The sequence below is a fragment of the Grammomys surdaster genome, unplaced genomic scaffold (genome assembly GCF_004785775.1).
Source record: "Grammomys surdaster isolate TR1022 unplaced genomic scaffold, NIH_TR_1.0 126398, whole genome shotgun sequence".
Taxonomy (NCBI): Eukaryota; Metazoa; Chordata; class Mammalia; order Rodentia; family Muridae; genus Grammomys; species Grammomys surdaster.
This window is the reverse complement of record NW_021621192.1, coordinates 1,886,079-1,909,160: the sequence shown is the minus strand read 5'-3', so window position 1 is coordinate 1,909,160 and position 23,082 is coordinate 1,886,079. Positions and strand designations below refer to the sequence as shown.

The window sequence follows — 23,082 nt, the reverse complement described above, 5'->3', positions numbered from 1 at the left end:
GATCTCATTGTTACTGAATGCTGAACATCACCTTGGGAGCAACAGGTAAATTTAGAAGTAAATGTGATGACAAAACATAACAACTAAATGTTATGTTCTATTTTGTTAATGACTTCTATACTCAGTTAAAAATCATCTGTGAGAAAGTTAAGATGCAAACAGTATATTGTTACTAAAACTTGAATACTCAGTTGCTGAAGAAATTTCTGAAACAAAGTAATCTGTTGCTAAGATACTAAGTTATTTCTGCAGTAAACCATTGGCTTTTTGTTTCTTCCTTTTTATTATGAGAGAGAAATAAGATTTTGGAGGAGAAGTCACACAGCCCAATTTCAATGGAATATAGAATTAAACATCACCAAATCTAGCTTTAGTTCCTTGCCTGAAAGATGACCAGTGGTCTGGGACATCTTACTATCCATTAACGTTTTCTCAAAATCCTGCTCCTGCTCATAGAGACTTTAGCAGCTTGTAATGTTTGTAAGTCAGCAAAGCTGACTACATCTTTACATTTATATTTACTTTGAGTGATTACTGTAAATACATGGTGACATTCTCTTAATATGATTTATTACGGTATGTATTTAAGTACTGCATAATTGTATGTTCAAATGGAAAGTCCTTTGTCTGAGCTTATAAATTATATTACTTTGAATTGCATTAGTCATTGTTGCTTTTCACCTAACTGGACTTCTCTTGGCTCCTTTGCTTATGGTATTATGAGTAGATGTACTAAGAACCATGTTGTCTGCTGTGTTCTTTGAAAATGAAGAACTGCCTCTGTGAATATGTGCTGTTGTCCTGCATTGCTCTAGGTCTGTGTATAGATGCTGATTACATGTATGCTTGAGGTGGGAGAATAATCCAGTTGTTGTTTTTGTTTTTTTATTTTTTAGGTGATGGATGTGGACACACTGTACTAGGCCCTGAAAGTGGAACCCTTACATCTATCAACTACCCCCATACCTATCCTAACAGCACTGTGTGTAAATGGGAGATTCGAGTAAAGACAGGAGAAAGAATTCGCATCAAATTCGGTGACTTTGACATTGAAGATTCTGATTATTGTCACCTTAATTACCTGAAAATCTATAATGGAGTTGGAGTCAGCAGGACGGAAATAGGTAGGGCATTAATGCATGTTCTATATTGTTCTCTTAAGCTTTAAAGCTGAAGCAGTTTTTGTTACTTAATAGTAACTAACTGGTACATATTTCATTGTAGACAATGTAGAAATCTCAAATTGAATCTTTTTTTTTTTTTTATGAAGAGGGGATTGTAGTCTGCTTAAAAGCAATGCAAGATGCACTTGGTTAAACTTTTGCAAGATGCACATGGTTACATTTGAGCAAAATGCATATGTTTACCCTCCTACAAGATGCACATGGCTACCTTTGCGAGAGGTGCACATGCTACTCTCGTGTAAGACACACTTGGTTACTTTCATGCAGGATGCCACTATACTGCTTCTAAGAAGGTAGAAGTAAATTCTCTTATGTTTATGTTTCCTTTGATCACTTTATTTATAGTCAGAGGATTTGGATATAATTCATGCATGGTCAGAAGGCAATGTAGTATGCTGATCATGGCTTTGGAATCCAAACTGCTCTGGATTAAAGCCTAAATCGAGTACCTGATCACTGTTTTCTTGTGTGTGTGCGTGTGTGTGTGTGTGTGTGTGTGTGTGTGGAACCTGGAACAGTGTGTGACTGCACAGTAGGTGCAGAAAACATAATGGTGACTGTATCCTAGTGTAAGAGCAGTGGTTCTCAGTTAGAACTGTGTGACAGTTACCTGGGAGACTTAAAAACGCACTGTAGACCTGCTTTCCATCCGAAACCAACAGAGTGAAGTTGATGGTGTGAGACAGAAGCCTTGGAGTTATAAAAGGTTTCCAGGAAAGTCTACTTTGCCACCAAGATTTAGAAGCTTTGGCTTACAGATCACTACCATCCTCCTACAAAAGGCTGTAAGGTTTTAGTGAACTGACACAAAGTAAAAACCACTCGACTTCTCTGAGTGTATTTGGAAGCATATATTGGGATCAACATGTAACATTTTTTAGAATTAGAGTAGGTATGTCTTGTTCTTTGACTATCCAGTTGTGGGTAGTCATCCTTTGACTCCTCATCCCTAGCTGAGTCTTTCATCCTAGCCCATTTCCTGCTACTGATTGATAACCTCTGTGGTACTCAGAAATTCTTGGTTAGCCTGATAGCTCGAGTAGCTCCTCCATACCATCACCATATGGTGCTGGGTAAGATGGTCAGAACTTAGACCACCGGAAAGCATGGACACCGTTGTCCTGTAGTGCTAGTAGAAGATGTGTGGATAGTGCTTCTGAGGGCTCTCAGGAGTACTCTGTGAGTGTAACTGGAACATCAGTGAAAACGGACACACAGGAGATGAAAAATAAAGTACATATGCTCACTAAGGACTAAGTTAAAAATAGGAGAGATTCTGTCGAAACCAGTGGTCTCATTTCATCCACATAGAATAGTGTGTCAGAGGAAGGAGGAGGAACGGGAAGGAGAAGAGGGCCAAAAGTCATGATTGGGTCCTGGTTATTCTGATTGAAGATTGAGGATGGCTAATTTTAAAAAAAAAAAGATTAAATTGTTTGTTGATTTTTTCAATTTTTTATTTGTTTTTAATAAGGTCTTGACTGAAATACAGCTCTATCACTTCCCCTCTCATATTTTTTTATTGGTTATTTTATTTGTTTATATTTCAAATGTTGTCCCCTTCCCCGTTTCCCCTCTGCAAACCCCCCCATTTTATCCCCTTTCCTATTGCCTCTATGAGGGTGCTTCCCCACCTACCTACTCCCATTCCCACCTTACTACTCTAAACACCATACTTCTCAACAGAGACTCTAAAACCCAGAAGACCTTGGGCAGATGTCATAAAGGCCCTAAGAAAACAAAAATGCCATCCCAGGCTATTATACCCAGCAAAATTCTCAATTACCATAAATGGAGAAACCAGGACATTCCATGACAAAACCAAACGTAAACAATGTATTTTCACAAATCCAGCCCTACAAAGGATAATAGAAGGAAAACTCAAGCAAAAGGAGGAAAACTACACCCAAGGAAAAGCAAGAAATTAATCTTCTTACAATAAACCCAAAAGATGAGACTACACAAACGTAATTCTGCCTCTTTTTCTTTAATCATATATGTATATGCATGCATTAATACATATAAATACAACCTGCTGAGTCTGGGGGATTTTTGTTTGTGTGTTTATGACTTCAGGACTGACCACTCTGCATTGGACACCTAGTAAGGGAGCTTTCTGAGAGATGTTCGTTTTTCTTCTCCCACTAGTATCGTGTTAGTTTCTGTCTGGGGTGGGACCCCTGAATAATTTCTCCCTTTCCACATTAGAATATCCATTGCTGTTGCCATGGTTCTGGTCCTGCTTATGTGGCCACTTCTAGGAGAGGTTGCTTCACTGCATTCATCCTGGTCTTCCAGCTGTTAGAATCTTTATGCCCCTCTTCCGCAATGCAACCTGAGCCATAAGTGCAGGAGCTGTGATATCCATTGGGTCTGGACTCCCCATGATCTGTTCATGTCTACATTGTGGCCAGTTGTCATTTTCTGTGATGGTATCCATTTTCTGTAAAGAGAGGCTTCCTTGGAAAGGGTTGGAAGCCATGCGTAACCTGTGGGTATAAGGATAAGATTTAGAATGTAGTCAGGAACTATGCTTGTCTAGCTAAGTAGCAGTGGTACATTCTCTTCTAAGATCCTTGTACTCACTAGCCCTGGGAAGCTAACTTCCAGTACCAGGTATGATTTCCCTCCTGTGCTGTGGGCTGTAAGTTCAATTAGACTCACAGGTGTGTAAGTGCTACTTGTTCCATCTTTATGCATTTCTTGCCGTGCTTGCAATTGTCATGGTTCATAGGTGTTGTAGCAGGATAGGACAATATATTTGACAATTTTTATGACAGGTTACATAGTATTTTCTGGAACCATGGACACTATATCACAGGAAAGAAGCTTTTAGGTCAGATTTGGCTTGAATTATCCAAGTCCTAGGTCCTAAGTGTATGATGTTTAAAAGATATTTTAAAGCTTATTAGAGAAATTTAGGAGGCATTGATCATTCACTCATAATAAAGAATGATTGTTTTAGGTGTGAAAATGGTTTTAAAGTATTTCTTTAAGAAAAGCGATAAAGAAAAGGATAAGGGTCATGTCGGAGCTAACATTCTAATATTTGGGTGTATTTTTGGAAGTTTTCAGGATAACGTTTTTAATAAGACAGTGAATTCTGTATTTGGAAAATGAACCATAGCCTTGTGACCAGGGAAGAACAAGAGGCATGGGAGAGATTGGGGGCATGGGTTTGACATTGCTCTGTCTAGCCAGCATCTATGAGCTCCTTCTTACCAGCCATGAACCTGCCCAGGTTTCAGTCTTCTTCTCTACTTTTTTTTTTTTTTTTAATGGTTAAGGACTGCTTTATTGGTGGCAGTTAATACATATCAATAAGTGTTGATCCCCAAAGAAGAGCTCAGTTACTCATCAGATTCCTGGTCCATCGAGCACTGATTGAAACTGAACCATGTGACGACTGGGATGATGACATCAGTTCTGCTTCTTGGGAAATGCAGCCATAGCTAACAGATAGATGGCATCGGCTGTTCCACCAACTGTCAGAGCCATTGTGGCTCTGTAGAGAAGGGCATCAGATGCCCTGCCTTTCAGATGAACTGGCATCCCATTATCCTCCTGAAACAGCTTTTGTTTCTCTGGAACTTTGTTTTCAAAATGCCTTTGTGAAGTGGTGCTGATGGTCCTCTGGGCAATCTGACATAGGGCCAGCAGATTCTGCAACATCTTGGCTCAGTTGTTGCTCACCAACTGCGACTACTGAACACCAAAAATCGAAAACCACCAGACCGTCTTCTCTACTTTTAAAGACGTGGAACGGAATCATATTTGGCCCTGCTGGCATGTGATATGTGTTTAATGGTCTCAGCTACCTTATATCTCCCATTCTTTCTGCCTTTTTCTCCCCACCTCCACCCTTTGCACCTTGTACAAAGCTGCAGGAAGGTCAAAGGGCCAAGTAATGATGGCTTCTGCTGAACCTCAGCTTGAGTGCCCCATTGCCTCATAGCACTTGTCACAGCATACCTGCACTTGTCCCCCATTGACACACGTCTCTGTTATACATCGCAGAGACAGAGACGTGATGATCCTTTCAAAATAAGCATTTAACATTCTGATCGGTGTAGCTCTGCATTGGATTATAGAAGAAATGCATAGGGGCTTCCAGACTCCAATGATGGAGGTTTTGAGTTCTTTATCTTTTCTAGTCTTGACTCACTGCCCCTTCAGAACAGAGGCAGGCCCAAATACACTCCATCCATTTTGGTATTGAAAATTAGGTTTGGGGTTTTATAAGTGTTAATTTTATTTTCCCTAAGAAGTAGTATTGGGTAGAGGAAACACATAGAATGGTTTCTAGAGGAAGGCTGTTTTAAGTCCTGAACTCCTTAGGATGTGTTTAACTGGCAAGGTATCGGTTTCCTTTGCAGCTGGACAGTGAACTCTTGTTCTCCTTATGTGCTGTTAGCAACGTCATTTTTTATAACTGACTTCTGAGCTGCTAAACTGTGAAGACGGTTTTGGAATAACTCACTGTAGTATGACTATGAATAGAGACATTGATGGATAAGTGGCATGCTTAATGATAGAGTTTAAAATGGCTTTCCAGATCTGAAGTCTGTCCTCACTTAGGCAGACTGTATTAAAATAAGAAAAAAATTATTTTTTTAATCCTTAATGTAAGGCACAGAATATTTTAGATTTATCTTGCCCAGATTTTACAATTCATTATTTCTTCAAGAAATCTTTTGTTCTTTTAATGTACAATTAAATTAGAAATCAGAATCTTTTAAGTTCAGGGATGGTGGGCTGCCATATTCTCTGAATGCAGAATTCATAAATTTATGTGCGGCCATGCACAGAGCTGCATGTACATGCATAAATACTTGTATGTATACATGTTTTTATATTTCTTTAGCAATATTAAAAATGTTGAGTTCATACTGATATTTTAATCATTATCCAATATTTATAATATGATTCATTTCATTCTTTTCTGTGTTGTCTTAGTTAGGTTTTCCATTGCTGTGAAGAGGCACCATGACCATGGCAAGTCTTATAAAGGACAACATTTAGTTGGGCTGGCTTACAGGTTCAGAGGTTCAGTCCATTATCAAGTTAGAAGCATGGCAGCTTCCAGGCAGGCATGGTGCTAGAGAAGGAGCTGAGAATTCTACATCTTGTTTAGAAGGGAACCAGGTGAAGACTGTAATCTAGGCAGCTAGGAGGAAGCTCTCAAAGCCCACTCCCACAGAGACCTGCTTCCTCCACCAAGACCATACCTCCTAATGGTGTCACTCCCTGAGTCTAGCATCTTTCACACCACCATATGTGTATATTCTAACTTACTTCCTTTGTAATGAGATATCTAGCTCTCATTGTAGTTCATACCAAAGAGCTGTGCAGTGGAGTTACAAAAACAAAGATCTCATACTCTTCTAAGTAAGATCCTGGATTGTAGGCTGTAGGTTGGCCATGCCTGCAGGAGACTGTTACTTAAAATTATTTGTCAGGATCTTCACCTGAGAAATGCTGCCTCTACACTGTTACAAACAAATATCCTTCCCTTCTTACAGACCTGCCCTGTGATTATGTCATCCATTTGAGGTATGGGTTGGTTCATTTGTGAGTCTTCTTAGGAATTATTTAAAGTTTTGATATTTCCATAAAAAGTTTTATTTTTCTTGAAAAGCTTTGAGAGAGCTTTCTTGGCGTGCTGTTGCTTGGCAACAGGTCTGGTTTTACACGTGACAACCCTCTGCTATTTAGACTAGAGTGGTTGGCATAGGGACTGCTCACTATCTTTAAGAAGCTGTGAGCTTTAGAAGATCCCAGACCTTCTAACAACACCTTTTCAGAAGATTTTATCAGGACATTTAAATAGAATATAAAATTTACTTTTAGCCAGAAGTTTGTTGGTTTTCCGGAAGATAGCTCTTTCTTGTTTGATCTTTTGAAGCATAGCCCTATAATGTAGCACAGGCTAGCCTCATGCTTGGAGTAATTTCCCTGCCTCAGTATCCATACAGGCATGTGCCACAAAACTGACCTCAGAAAATAATTTTTAAAAATAATTACACTTGTTTGTGTGTATGTCTGTGCATGCATATATACATATCAGGAGGACTTGTAGAAATTGATTTTTTTTAAACCATATGAATTTTTAGGACCTAACTGAAGTCATCACATTTGACAACAAGCTGAGTCATCTTGCCAGGCTTAGAAAATACCTCTTAAGTCACTCTTAGAGTGTAAGTATCACAAGGGAGGGAGAAAGTTTACTCAGAAGAGTGTGACAGGGCACATCAGTCACACTAAGTGGATACTTTGATCCTTCTGGATGCTGTAATCTTTGTATTAGGATGCTTTGGTTTGCTGTGTTAGTGCTCCTGCATGCCTCATTCAGCTGTAATTCTAAGAGAATATTTCAGGGGCAATAATACTTACAACCAAAGACTTCAAAACCAGCTCCATTCCTTCCCTGTACTTTGGATAAGTGAAACATTTTAAAGTTTCAGATGTTTTGTGGGTTTGATGATGGTGGTGCTGTTTTTGTACTGAGGATACCATACTGAGTGGAGCTTGCTCTTGAAGAGTCAGCTCTAGAGAACTTAACAGGTGTTGGAATGATGTTTGTTGCAGTTTTAGCATTATTTACTTTGTAGAAAGCTTTGAAGTGAGTCCAACTTCACACTAAAAATGATGAAGTTCTATCCGTGGAGTGATCAGGTTTGGGTAACTACTAGCCGTCCACTCTGGACTCAGCATACATTTCTATATTTAGATGAGTTTGGAGTCATTTGTTGAGGATGGTTAGATTTCTAGACATCACCAGAGGCTTCAGTGACTGCAGTGAGTGCTGACTTGTACCTCACTCCACTGCAGTGTTCTCTAATTTGATTGGTATCACTGTCTAGGGTGTGTGCTGAGTCTGCCTTATAATTTGCTTTGTGTCTCCAGGATGGTTCAAGGTGTGCACCGTTCATGTTCATTAACCAGTTGAATGTTTTCTTTTGTGAAGACTGTTGAGTTTTCTCTACTTTTTCTATTGGTTAATTCCCCACCTCTTTTTTTCTCCCAGTATCCCACTGTGTTGCTGAGGCTAGCCTTGAACTCATGACCTCAAATGATTCTCTTGCATTGGCTGCAGACCTGTGTCCCAGTGCCTGGCTCTCCTGCTTTTGTTTGTGTCCTTACTCATTTGTAGGAGTTCTGTAAACATAGTCAGTCCAGTTATGAGTTCCTTTTGGACATGTGTATTGCACGTATCTCCCGTCTTTCCATGAGCTATCATTTTACTCCCTTACTGGTATATTTTGATAAACACTCCTCAGAACTTGGAGCGTCTAGAGAGTTGAGAAATGACAAGCTGATGTGTAAGCCTATAGCACACTTGTTACACTTATACAAAGGAAGATAACATACACATTCTCTCTCATGTCCCATCTTTTCTCTTCCATATATTACTTCCCCATCAGGAAGGGAGCTGACAATACTTTGGAGCAGAACTGTAGAGTGTCCAGTGCTCTCTTCCTCCCACAGCAACAGCTTTCGGCTTTTCCTGTCCTCATCCCGTCAACAGCCTCACCCCTGACTAAATTAGCACATATTCTGGCTTGTCTTCAATAGACCCTGCCTAAGTGTGTTGCGGTGCTACCTTTGCTCAGTGAGCCTAAAAGGATAAATTCTTCAAAGCTCCGGTGCTATTTAATGAGGGTGTGTTCTAAATAGCTCCGGAGATGTGGTCATACAGTAGCCCATTCTGCCTGGGAGGTCCCCACTGTGGACTTGCTCTGACCTCACTTGAACTAAGCCTTTGGAGTGGCAGCACTGCCCATTGCACTTCATCATGGAGTCCCAGCCCCTGCCAGTGGGCTCTTGGATACCGAGGGCCCAGTGACAAATACTCAAAACATTTCCTTTGAGAATTCCAAAGTTTACTGTAGAATCTGGTGCTCTTATTCTAGGTTCTGAAAAATTGTCCTTAATCGTATTTGCTTGGGAGCTGGAGAGATGGCTCAGTGCTTAAGAGCAATAACTGCTCTTCCAGAGGTCATGAATTCAATTCCCAACAACCACATGGTGGCTGACAACCATCTGTAATGGGATCCGATGCCTTCTTCTGAGTGTCTGGAGAGGTGTGACAGCAGTTAAGTTTCTAAAGTCTACACAGGTGAATACAAGCTCACAGTATGAACCAGATGAGCAGAAAAAACAACTAAGCACTGGAAAAAATAACAGCACCATCATGATCGTGAGTGGTTTTGAAGACATAATGGAGTGTATAGGCCTGTGGGAAACTGGGGTGGGACTTAACTGTTCCAAAGAGATAGCGTTTAGATGTAACCATTGTTCATTGTTCATTTGTTTTTAAAAATCTTTTCCTAAAAGTTCTATAATGATCAAAGGGACCTTTTAAGCAAATGATGAGTTCCTGGATGCAGTTCTCCACAAGCATAGGTTTATAAATAATGAAGTCAGGGTGAGCAAAGGTATCACTGCAACACACTTGGGCAGGGTCTACTGAAGACGAGCCAGAATATGTGCTAATTTAGTCAGGGGTGAGGCTGTTGGTGGGATGGAGATGGGAAAAGCCAAAGGCTGTTGCTGTGGGAGGAAGAGAACACTGGACACTCTACAGTTCTGCTCCAAAGTATTGTCATCCCTTCCTGATGGTGGAGTAATATATGGAAGAGAAAAGATGGGACATGAGAGAGAATGTGTATGTTATCTTCCTTTGTATTAGTGTAACAAGTGTGCTACAGGCTTACACATCAGCTTGTCATTTCTCAACTCTCTAGATGCTCCAAGTTCTGAGGCCCAGTGAGTAGATTTAATGTGTGGCAATGCCTCCCCCTAGCTTAACACATCAGTGTTTCCTATTCTGTCACATGGTCCTCTTCTAAAAGTATATTTTTGTCAAAAGAACTTTACCTTCATGATCTTTTTTAAAACTAAAGGCGTGTCTTGAAGTACTGTCATGATAGGACTAAGGTTTTCAACATAAAAATCTGGAGAGGATGCAATCATAACAAAAACATAGGTTCTAGACTGACTTTACCACTAACTTGTGTGTGTTTAGGCGATCAAGCTATCTGTATGATTTCCCGTTTTTCAGTTGTTGGATGAGTGGATTGGGATAGCTCTCTAATGATCTCTTTTACTTCTAAGCAGTATCTAACTCTGTGATCCTTTTTTTTTTTTTTGCTTAAAAATAATTCATTCATATCTAAAAATTACACTCAATAAAAATTGTCTTTGTGTTTCTTTTATGAACCCTGTTAGGTATGTTTTATATACCACAAAACTAGCTGTTAAAATGTATGCTTTGATGAGTTTAAGTACATGTGCACCTGCACAGATAACACTATACTCCAGGTTTAGAAATTTCAAACCACATCAGAAGTTCACTATAGTACATTTGAGTGCATTTCTTGTTTATCCCCAGCTCTAGACAATCTACTTTGTACCTCTAATTTTGTGATTTTGTTCACCTTTTCTAGAATGTTATACAGTGGCTTCTCTTATTTGCCATAATATCTTTGAGATTCATCTGTGTTGCAAATAAATTGTTCTCTTCTATTAACAGATAGTGTCCCTCAGTATGAGTGTATACTACACTAGGTATTAGTTGATCTAGTCAAATGGTTTTCATTTGAGGCAGAATGAATAGAAAATAGAAATAACCATTTGTAGTCTTTCTGTGGGTGTACTTCTTTTCTCCTACATAGATAACTGTCTTATAAATTGCCAAGTTGTCTCAGAATTGCCTGTTTTATATTTCTGCCATTAATTTGTGATGGTTCAGATTTCTTCACATCCTCCCTGACACTTAATAAACTGTTCTATTGACTGCAGCTTAGGATATGTAATGATATATCATCATGGTTTTAATATCATTTCTCCAATGATGAATGATATCATGTGAAATACACATTGTTCTTATTCAAATGATGTTGTTGCCACAGCTTGAAACAATTTTTAGGACTCTGTGTTTCAGATTTGCTAGTCTGGTCACGAGCCACATAAGGAAATCCATTTTTATTACCTATTGGTGACTATTTTGTGTCAATGATTTCTTTCCCTCCTCTATCTTAGTTTACTTGGATTTACTCTAAGCATATGTATTGTTCTACATGTGTGTAATACATTGAATATATGCATCTGAGTTTGAGGTCAAGGCTATGGACAGAGGTTTTAAGTTACTGAGTCCAGTTCATAGCTGAGGCCATGTCAGTCCACGAGATCTCTGAAGCATCAAAAAAGATCTGATAATACTCAGAAACTAAACTAAGTGGGTCCATTTGAGGACATTTTGAAGAATGTGCTGAGGCAAGGAATCTAGGAGGCCTGAGGGACCCCTGTACAAACACTACTGACCCATCACTTACTTGTGGCTACCACCCTGTCTGCAATGCCTATTTCTAAAACTATTTCATTATGGTTTTGAAAGCATATATGTGTTTTATAAAAATTGAATCTCTGTAAGTTTTGTTAAAATCTGTAGTGCTTTTGTTTTGTTTTGAACCAGTTAAAGAGTTATTACTGGCATTCAGTTTTTCCTCCATAATAATTTGATTTTTGACCTTTACTTATTTCTTTTCACTATTTATTTATTTATTTATTTATTTATTTATTTATTTATTTATTTTGAGTTTACTTATTTCTTATTAATTTAGTAACTGGTTTGTTGTATTATATTATTATGTACATTAAAAATATTGACTTTATGAGAGCCATACTAAATACATGTTTTTCTTTCATTCCTAGGCAAATACTGTGGTCTGGGTTTACACATGAATCAGTCGATTGAGTCCAAAGGCAGTGAAATCACAGTGCTGTTCATGAGTGGAATCCATGCTTCTGGGCGAGGATTTTTGGCTTCATACTCAGTTATAGATAAACAAGGTAATTTTCATTTTTTACTATAGTCTCACATTGTGTCATTTCTGACCGCAAGAAGGAAATGATAAATGCCTGTCGTCTGACATTGGAGTAGAACAGAAAGACTGAGCGTCTAATAAAGCACAAGGTACCAGGAAGATCCAGTCTGCATTCTGAAAAGGGACTGTATGGGCGTTTATAAAAAGTCCTTGTATTTTCTTTTCCTTAGTAGAAGAAATACCAATTTTTCATTTCTGTGAGATTAGAACACAAGCCGTCTTAATTTTAACAGAAATCTGTAAAACATTGAGGTAAATTGTATCAACTTAAAGGTTTATTATCTACAAGTTACAATTTCACAATTATGTATAAAAGGCCATATTGTTGCTTACAAAGACTCGGCTCTCTTTATCAGGGAGAGTTTCCTAAGAAGTGCTGAGGCAGGACGTAATAAAGTCTTTTCTCATTGTTAATGTTTAGAATCTAAAGGGGGTGTGGGGTTAAAGTCAAGGATATTACATAGAAGAGAATCAAAATGTATTTGGTTTCTAACAGAAAATCTGTCCTGCTTTCACTGCTGTGGCTCTTATTTCATCTTTGTCATTAGAGGCACTGAAGAGGACAGCTCAGAAGTGATGTCATTGGAAGGACTATGAAAACAGTCGTTTGCGTTAGAAAATAGATGGTTATTCTTATGTTCAACACTAAATATTCTAAGTTGGCCATTTAAATTTAAAAATTAACTTTAACTTCATGCTTTTTAAGTGAAAAAAGTTCAAGAGCCTCCTATATATGAACCCGTTGAGCTCTGGGAACTGCTGCCTGTAAATCAAGCTGGCTCTCTTAAGATCTCTGATGTTCTTGGTAATCTCAGAGGGTAACACATTGTAGACTTCCAAGTCTCTATTCCTATTAGAGATACGCGCCTCAGGAACTTGATGCTAACACTTCCCAAAGTGACAATCTTGAGAAACCCCATTTCCCAGTTGACATCTGAAGGCATGGAGTTTTGTATGTCCTGTCCCATTTATCAGACATAGTTTAATTTGACTGAAGTCAGTTGGCTAAAACATATTCGAGGAAACACTGGCTGAGTTTCTTATTACTCCTTGGGTGGCCCCTCAGTTACATTGTTTTCTAGTAACTCCTTCCCTCAGAGGCTGTTTGGCTTTGGTTAAGATCTCAGTTTGTTTCTAGCCAGGAAATTGAGCTGCCACTAAATTCCTTAAATACATAGAAGGATCATTACTGCCTGTCCCTAGCTAAGGAGTCTAGTTGGAATTCACAGTAACGGAGAAAACGTGCGAACAGTCTTGATGCAGCAGCTACCTGGCTTCTCATAAACTCCACAAAGACTTGCTAATGTTATATATGTTTTATGGTTTATATTGTAATGTATATATAAAATATAGAATCACAGTTTTGTGTAAGATAGGGTGACTTCATTATTTTGTATCAGAACACATGCAAAGTTATGTTCTCTTCCGTTTTGTGCTTTAGGCTTGGTAGAGTGACCTGACCAGGTTTGTGTGTGTGTTAGATAGATACTCTTCCAAGAATTAAAAAAGGTCATGTGATACAAACAGTCAAGTAATGTCCACTTTTAAAGACATTGTGATCAGACTCACTTTCTGTAAGAACACACTTCAGAGAATTGGGATTCATTGCCCTAGTGCTTTAAGTTGTAATGAAATACTTTGCTGATGGCAAATTTCTCTTGAATGGCACCCAGAATTGTCGATGGCCATGTCATACTGGAGTCTTTCTCTAGCATCCCCTTCCACTTTTGTTTCTCGTTTTTAAAACATCACAGGGTGTGTTCCCCCTTCCCTGTTATTTTTAATTATCAGTGAGCAGTAGTAATTACCAGAGTTTTTCTCCTTTTATCCCCCCTTTTAGACCAAAAAGAGAATTACATCTACTGTAGAAAAATGTTCCTATTCAGTGGCAGGCAAACAGAATTGCATAGAAAGGGGGCCCTTCAAAGCCTTAGGAGAGTCCTGTGATTTACTTTTCCTTTGCTGTGCTAAAAATGCCATGACCAAAGTGACTTACAGAAGACAGGGTGTATTTGGGTTTGCATTTCCAGAAGGACAAGGACAAGAAGAGTACATGATGACAGAGCAGAGATAGGGCAGCTGGAACAGGAAGCTGAGAACTTCCATCCCCCAACTCACTGGCAGAGAATGTGATTTATTTTAGTTCCCAAGTTGCTGCGGGCACAAAACAGAGAGAAAAGTCAAAATAGTTCTCAAAGCCAGCCTCCAGTGACATGCCTCCTCCAACAAGGCCACACCCCTTTAGCCTCCCTAAACAGCATCTCCAATTGCAGACCTAGTATTGCAGTGCTCACGACATCCTATTCAGATCACCACAGCCTCTCTGCTGTGGATTGTCACAATCATATCAAATTCCAACTGGATTTTCTGAAAAGATGTGTGTGAGCCCTTGAGATATCCTGAACATAGGAGCAAGCACTAATGGAGGTTCTCTACAGAGAAAAACTCCTGGGTTGCCGCTGGTCTCAGTAAAAGTTAAAGCTAGCCTCTCAGAGTTCCTAACTCCATAACTCAGATCTCTCAATCAGGGTTGGTAATAACTGCAACTATTTTCATAAATAAATTTCAATTCAAAAACATCATTTAGAGCTGAAGAGATGGTTCAGCAGTTAAGTGTACTTGTTATTCTTTCAGAGGACCCCAGATTCATCCTCAACCCTCACACGGTGGCTCATAAATGCTGCTAACTCCAGTTCTAGGTGATCTAACACTCTCTCATCTGACATGTGAGGGTGCCAGGCAAGCATCAGGTGCACATACATACATGCAAAAAACCATACACATAAAATTCAATTAAAAACAGCATTTAATTGGACTTAAAAAATAAAATGAATTCTATAAATGTGTGATCTAAATTTCTGCTTTCAAATCACATCAACCCTGGCCAGCTTCTAAAAGGATTCCCACCAGTGCTTCTAAACCTTTTTGTTACATAGCAGTGAGCTTACATTATACATTGAAAGTTTCAAATCCCCGAAAGCAACATTCGTTTGTGTGTTCCATAACTGTTGTGAGGTAGGTGTGTACACACTGGACTGGAAAATTACAGTCCAGATACATTTTATATAGACAATTATAGAGAATATTGAATCAAAATGTTAAATACTACATTATTTTGGGTCTTGCCAACCCAGAATTTTGGAGTGGAAAGCCTAAATGTGCCTTTAATTTTTTTTTTTTTTTTTTTTGGAGGAAAGTAGTAAATAGTTTAAAAGTCACTTGTGACACAGAATGGTCAGTGTGGATGCGCATTCTCTTCCTAGTGAGCTCTCACACGTGTTCATCTGTTGCCTCCACCCTAGAGTGTGCTGACAGTGTACCTAAGACTTCTGAACAGCTGGGCCTGAAAACACCCCATTTGAGGGTCGCGGTTGCAGTATGTTGAAGTATTTTTAGAATCACCATCAATGTCATAAACTTTTTCTGATTGTTACTTTCTTTAACTACATATTTTGTGAATTTTTTCCATTTCTTCAATCTTACATCAGAGTATAAAGACTTGTGACACATAGGGCAGAATAGATTTTTTGTTGTTGTTGTAATAGAGTTTTAGTTTCCGTTGCTGATTAATTTTTATTCTATGTGGAGTGTTTTTTTCTTTTGAAGCTAGGGTGTGAATTTTTTGGACCATTTGTTTCCTTGGCTGCATAATGATGGAGACAAGATCAGTTTTACATCAGGTCTGCCCTTAGGCAGGTTTCTATTCGTATTTGCTATGCTGCAGTTTTAGGTTTTGTTGTGATTGTTGTATTCAACACACATTTTAAAACTTGGAATGTAGTGAATGACGGTTAGTGAAGTTTCTGTTTCCTATCTCCAGGTGTGCCCTTCTTTACAGGCAAATGAAAAGTGAACACACACAGTTGTTTGTGGGTAATATAAATAGCATACCAGAAAACAACTGTATGTTAGTTTAGACAACAAGCATATTGATTTCCAGTTTCACCAGGTTTGCAGAGAGGATGAATTTTAAACAGAATTTAAAACAGAATTAATCTGTTAAAATGGTGGGCCAGAAGAGGCATTTCAGCCTATGGGATGAAGTTTGTACCAAGCAAACATACAAACAACCTGAAGTGTGCCATCCTGGCTCTGATTTGTTTTGTTTGTTTGTTTGTTTGTTTGTTTGTTTGGGGGGAAGAGGACAGGGTTTCTCTGTGCAGTCCTGGCTGTCCTGGCACTCATTCCGTAGACCAGGCTGGCCTCAAACTTGTAGATCTGCCTGCCTCTGCCTCCAAAGTGCTGGGATTAAAGGTGTGCACCAGCACTGTCTGGTGAACATCCTGTTTCTAATGTTATCTGTGTTGTTGAGGATTTTGATAACTTAGAAATTCTGTGAAAAAACCACATAGGTATTGCACTGAGTTAAGCTAAATGGTCACTAGTGACTAGTGACACTAGGCACTAGTGTCCTAAATACTGTGTAGATGACAAAAGAAACATACTAAGTGTTGATGTGCCTCACGTATGTGGGAAGTTAGCTGTAGAGAGGGTCTCATTGATGACATTAACAGTATGTGGCTTACAGCCTATCTAACTATACTGTTAATTGCTTAGACAGCTTAACCATTTTTTACATCATTGATAAGAAACCTTGCATTTCATCATAGAAATGTGCCCAGTCCCCTATTATAGAGATCTGCTTCCACAGGTGTCATTGTAATTTATCTGAAGAGAAGCCTAATATTTAATCTCCACCTTTAAATATTGATCAAAGAAATCGGCCATAGTCCACATTCTCTTGTCTCTAAACAAAGACATCTGCATACTCTTAAGTAAAGTTACTAAAACACTGTTGCTATGCCAGGGAACTCCCTCAGGTTGTGGGGAGTTGGTCTTTTAAGGAGTTTTAGAGGAAATGAAAGAGTAGAGTTTGTAAGTATATATTTATTGTCTTTTTCATGTTTTCTCAGTTCTAGTAAGTAAATATTGTCACCTATGAACAATACTTGATGTTTGTTACACTTAGGTTTCCTTCCAGGAGAAAAAAAATTATTATTACATATCACATCTGTATGTTTTATATAATATAGTATAAACTGTTTTATATAATGGTTCCTGATGCTACTGGGAGGTTTTGCAGTTCAATCAAGAGTAGTCATGATTACACTATCTCAGAAATAGCTAGTATTGTCAATCAAAATATTCTATTCTGAGAGACAAGCTAATGTCTTTTATGTTAAATGATTTGCTGGCATAGAAGAGTTATATTACAGTATTGTATATGGGTCAACCTAAGACTTTAAAGTATGTGCAAATAAATGTTCATAGAGCAGTTACAAAGTTCTCTATAAATTGTACTTAAATTTATTCTTTTAAACTATCAAGATTGTTGCAATATTGTGTTCAATGGTGTTAAATTTCAAGTTGATGTAGAAAATAGGATGGTTAGAACAAAAGCACAAGTGAGACTGGCTCTTCAGAGTTAGAGAAAGGATTGCGTGGGACTTAAGATTGCACTCCCTCTGGGTTAGATTCTGTTGCGACAGCTAGTGTAGAGCTGCCTCTGGGGATGCTGGTTTCTCCTTGAGCTGCACAGAAGAGCAGGAGTGAAGTCTGCTGTCGCAGAGCCCTGATAGATGCTCTTTGTACATACTCTGTATTTGAGTAATTACAGAAAAGCCTCCGTGCAGAAGCTCTTAGCTCAGAATGTGATTATTACTATACACTGTCTGCACGTCTAGTAGAACACTGATGTTCTGGCATTTCAGAGTAGCCAAGTAGATTCCACATTAATATTTACTATTGTAATATTAAATACTTTACATGAGCTGGTCTTGTAAGTTCTTCAGTCCAAAGATCTTGCCATTATTTCTAAAATCCCTAGTCATCTGCCGTTCCTTGGGATATATGGAAAGCTGATTCCATGTCACTAGCTCCACTCTTAAGCACTGTAGTTGACGTTACGGTCAGCGTTCCCCTCAGCTATGGTAATGGATTTCTTTCTGACCTTTGTTTCTACTCTGCTATATTATGTTATATTTATATATTATATATAATATATCATATATTATATATTACATATATATAATATATATAATATATTATATTATATATTATGTTATATTATTATATTATTATTATATATATGTTATAGCAGTGTGGTCTTATTAAGATGAGATTCCCATCATATTCTGCCAACTGTCCTTACCCCCGGGGACCCTATAGGATCCAGTTGTCTATTGCTCTTTTGGCTTCGTTTCACTGTGGCTTCATAGGTATTGAGCATGCACCTGCATGGGGCCCTTTTGATTTTTGTACCTACTTTCAGCTCCATGTACCTCAAACTTCATCACCTAGTTAAAGTCTTAATCAGATGTTCCCTTTGCAGTAAAGTCTATACTGGACATAACTCTTAAGAATTCAAGTATTGAGCTTTTCCTAACTTCTTCTTTTTTAAAATTGATTACTTTATTTATTTACATTTTAAATGTTTAACCCCTACTGGCTTCCCCTCCGCAAAACCCCCATCACATCCTCCCTCCCTCATGTTTCTATGAGAGAGCTTTCCCCACCCACTCTACCTCAGAGCAAGGGCCTCCCCTCCCATTAAGGCCATCCTCAGCTACATAAGAAGCCGGAGCTATGGGTCCCTCCATGTGGTTAGTGATTTAGTCCCTGGGAGCTCTGGAGGGTCTGGTTGATTGATATTGTTGTTCTTCCTATGGGGTTGAAATCCCCTTCAGCTCTTTCAGTCCTTCCCCTAACTCCTTCATTGGGGTCTCTGTACTTAGTCCGATGGTTGTCTGTGAGCATCCTCATCTGTATTGGTCAGGCTCTGGCACAGCCTCTCTGGAGAGATCTAACCCAGGTTCCTGTCAGCAAGGTGCTTTTTAACACCAGTAATAGTGTCTGGGTTTGGTATCTGCAGATGGGATGGATCCCTAGGTGGGCAGTTTCTGGATGGCCTTTCCTTCCGTCACTTCTCCACTCTTTGTTCTTGCATTTCCTTTTGACAGGAGCAATTCTGTGTTAATGTTTTTGAGATGGGTGGGGGTCCCATCCTTCAACCGGGGGCCATGCCTAACTTCTGGATATGGTCTCTACAGGTTCTCCCTCCTTTTTGTTGGGTATTTCAGCTAATGTCATCCCCGTGGGTCCTGGGAGCCTCCTGCTTTCCTGGCATCTGGGACTTTCTAGTGGCTATTTGCAGTTCCCCATCCCCCACTGCTACACACCTCCATTCAATTTCTTGACCCTCTGTACATCTCCCCCATCCCCTCCCACACCTGATCCTGCCCCCTTTTCCCTCCCTCTCCCTCCTGTGACTTCTTACTGCTTTTATCTAAAGTGTGCATGTATCATCAGCTCTACTATACATAGATTTTTATAATATTCTCTCCTACCCTCTCCCACTTGGAGGCATACTTTCTGTATGGACATATTTTTGTCTGATTGGTCATTTCACTAATAACCTGTTCATATCTATATAGCTGATGTTTGCTGGGAGGTAACTGTGTGAATTGCCCACTGTGGCTCTTTTTGTGCCTTATGTTATCCAGCCATGTGGATGTGATATATATTGAAGTAAAATGGCTATTACTTCATGTGATACCACTTTATTTTTAATTTTAATTTTTATAACAACTTTATAAAGATGAAATTCCAATACTGTATGATCGTCAAGCTCAGAGTATGTAATTTGTTTTTCAGAGTTTTCAGGGTGCTGTCATCCCCACCACAGTTTGAGAGTGTCTTAAAACGCTTTTCAGCATCTTAAACGGCCCACAATTAGTCTCAGTCTGTCTCCACTCATCACTTTGAACTCCCTCCACCCTTCATTGACTCTCCTTCTTGTCTCCAGCTACCCACATTCTGGACGCCTCATCAAGGATAACATGGGATGCGGTGACTGATGGCTTTGACTACATATTTGCCAAGTTCTTTCGAGTTCTAACCAGTACTACATTGGTTTTGCAGCCAAACTATATTCCATTGGCTAGATATGCATTTGTTTTTTTAATGTTACACCTTAATACTTTCTGGTGTTGCTTCTAGATACTTACCAGAAGTTTGGTTTGCAAGAATAATTTGATGTGCCAGTATCTTAGTTGCTTTTCTCTTACTGTGATAAAACACCATGACAGACACAACTTATAGAGAAAGAATGTGTTTGAGCTTTTGATTCCAGAGAGCTAGAGTTCATGACAATGGGGATAGCTTGGTGGCAGGGCAGAGAGCTCAAAGTTCACATCTGAACCTCAGCCATGAAACAGAGATTAACCTGGAAGTAGGTGAGACTTTTTAATCTCAAGCCCATCCACAGTGGCATACTTCCTCTAGGGAAGCTACACCACCTAAATCTTCCCTGAACAGTGTTACCACCTAGGAGCCAAGAGTTCAAATGTCAGAGACTATGGGGATATTCTCATTCAATCCCTGTCACCAGCTTTCTCCTTGGTACTACCCTCTGAAGCATAGAAGTTTATTATTACCACTTCAAATTATCTGAGTTTGATTGCTGTGGTTCCTATCATTTTTAAGAAATGAATTCTTAATCCAAAGTCAAGATTTATTCCTGTATTGTTTGAAAGGTCTGCAGTATTAGTCCTTAAATTTAGGTCACTTTAAGTTATTATTTTGTGTATGTGAAGTAGGCAACTAGTTCTTTTGAGAATGGATATGTCATTATACACAGATGTCATGTTGTCCTAACATTATTAAAAAGACAATCACACCAACATTCTATTCCATCTTACTACCCAAAAAACAGTGTCAAAATTTATTTGGCTATAAATTTGAATGTTTAACTCTAGACACTTCTGGTTTACTTCTGTTCCAATTCATGACAATAACTTCCTATACATTGTTGTCAGAAGCCTCTAAGGGCAGATTTATTCTTTTTAACTATATTCACTTTGCCCAGGCTATGTTCTTCTTCATTGAGAACTGCATAATAACAGTTTTCTGGAAAGCTAGCTCCTTGGGAAAAGTTTTCAGGAAAGGCATATAACTTCTTAATCCTTAACATGGTGGTTTTTATTTGTCTTCCTGGAGCCGTAAATGTCAGAGTTTGTACTCATGATTTTCCTTTCCCATCTTCAGTCTTCTTGGCTCTCCGAGTTGTCCACTTTGGATTCTTTTTTTTTTTTTTAATTTCTTTTTTTTTTTTTTGAACATGAAATGCTTTTTTATAGCATGTTTTACAAGGGGAGGGGGTAAGAGGGTCCAGGTGGTGGAAAAGTACAAAATCTTCTTGGCCTGTGCCTTGAAACATGTCATGGTCTATATGGTACACTGCCTTGAATTATGATCTACCTGCAGTTCTTCAGAAGATATGGTACACTGCTTGAGTTATGGTCTCCCTGCTATTCTTAAGAAGACATGGTACTCTGCTTTGAGTCTATCTGCAGTTGCTAAGCAGGATCTTGCAGTTGCCAAGCTTCAGAGGACATTGTGCAGGTGGGGAAAGGTAGGGGGTAAGGGTAAGGGCAAGGGTCCTGGCTTCTGGCATCTCCCCCTTCTCTACTTTGGATTCTTATTTTCCTCTTCAGGAGCTCGTTGGAGCCCCAGTAGAATTTGAGAGCCAGGTAATTATTTGCACATTAGCATGGCTTGCTGTGTGGCTTAAGCCCCTCATGGACTTAGTGCTCCAGCACCATTGTGTGTGTGGTCTGAAGGAAATAGAGGCAGCAGGCGGCTAGAACACAGGTCCTGGTCATGGCAGGCTTTTAATTTTAGAAGCTAAGCTTCTCACCTTAGAGGTCTGAAATTCTGTTGCTAGATCAGGAGAGCAAAAAATGATTATCATTGATGCTGTGCAAAGGTGGATAAGCAAACCATTCCCTTGGTGTGCCCTTCCTAGTGTACTAGGTAGCAGTGAAGCCCTGTGGGTAACTCCTAAAACACAGATTTAAGTTGATCATCCAGCTAACAGTGGTGCATACATACTGATCTCTACAAGTTGCTCTCATCACACTGCATTCCTACCTGTTTAACAGAACACTCAGGGTCTTATAAGACATACTGCAGTTGAATAGTGAACTTAATTTTTTTTTAGAATATCAAAATGAAATGATGGGTTATCTTGGGCTTGCTGCTGAGACTGTTAATGCAACATTTATGTACTGACAATGTGGTAGAAAGGCATCTCAGCTGGAGTTTTACTGCTGGGACAGAACACCCTGACCAAAATCAAGTTGGGGAGGAAAGGGTTTATTTAATCTCACAGCTTGTAGTCCATCATCCTGGGAAATCCAGATAGTAACTCAAGGCAGGGACAGAAGAAGGGACCATGAAGAAACACTGCTTGCTGGTTTGCCAGGTGTTGTTTGCTCATCCTACTTTCTTAGACCCAGGATGACCTCCACAGGAATAGTACCACTCATACCACCCACAGTGGCAGGGCCTGTCTCATCAGTCATTAACCCAGACAGTACCCCCTCAGAGTTGCCTGTGTGCCAGTTTTCTCAATTAAGATTCCCTCTTCCCAGATATTTCTAGGTTTGTGTCCAGTTGGCAAAATCAACCAACACAGAATGCTCGTAATACGATCTGTTATTGCCTCCAGTCAGTCTCCTTCCAGGTTTTCACCCTTGGGTCTAGTAAGTGAGTGGATGTAGCCAAACAAGCCAACAAACAGAAACTTTTGTTCTTCCAGATATTCCACCATAAATGTTCATTGAAAATTCCCTGTGTACTCCACACTGTAATTCCTAATTTTTGTAATTTAGAAAAAAGAAAACACAACTCTGCTCTTTGTCTAACGATGAGACATTACAACACTGCCTGTAATTTTATGGACCTATAGCAAATTAGTCTTTTCCTAACACATATTATGCTGGGAGCATGTATGTGTTGGTTAAGTCAAATAGAATGGAAATGCTGTTTGTGGCTAAAGGGATTTCACATGTAAAGGGCTAGGCAGCTCTTTTAAGGAAATGATAGTCAATTTGAGATACTTGTGAGTAGTCACTTAGGCTTGGGAGGAGGGGGGGCAGCAATAAAAAAGCTTTGCAAAAGAGTGTGTGCCCAGGGATGCAGGACACTGTGTGCCCAGGGATGCAGGA

The 23,082-nt window shown here is 39.2% G+C and overlaps 1 protein-coding gene and 1 pseudogene across 1 annotated transcript in view; one reads left to right on the top strand and one right to left on the bottom strand.

Annotated features, from left to right (window-relative positions):
• Positions 1-23,082, top strand: part of Dcbld2 (discoidin, CUB and LCCL domain containing 2) — a 61,332-nt gene that overhangs the window by 13,817 nt on the left and 24,433 nt on the right. Inside the window, exons 4-5 of the mRNA XM_028760298.1 lie at positions 897-1,124; positions 11,901-12,038. Of these exons, the coding sequence (XP_028616131.1) occupies positions 897-1,124; positions 11,901-12,038 (366 nt within the window). The remainder of the gene's footprint in view (positions 1-896; positions 1,125-11,900; positions 12,039-23,082) is intronic.
• Positions 4,452-4,856, bottom strand: LOC114614680 (annotated as a pseudogene).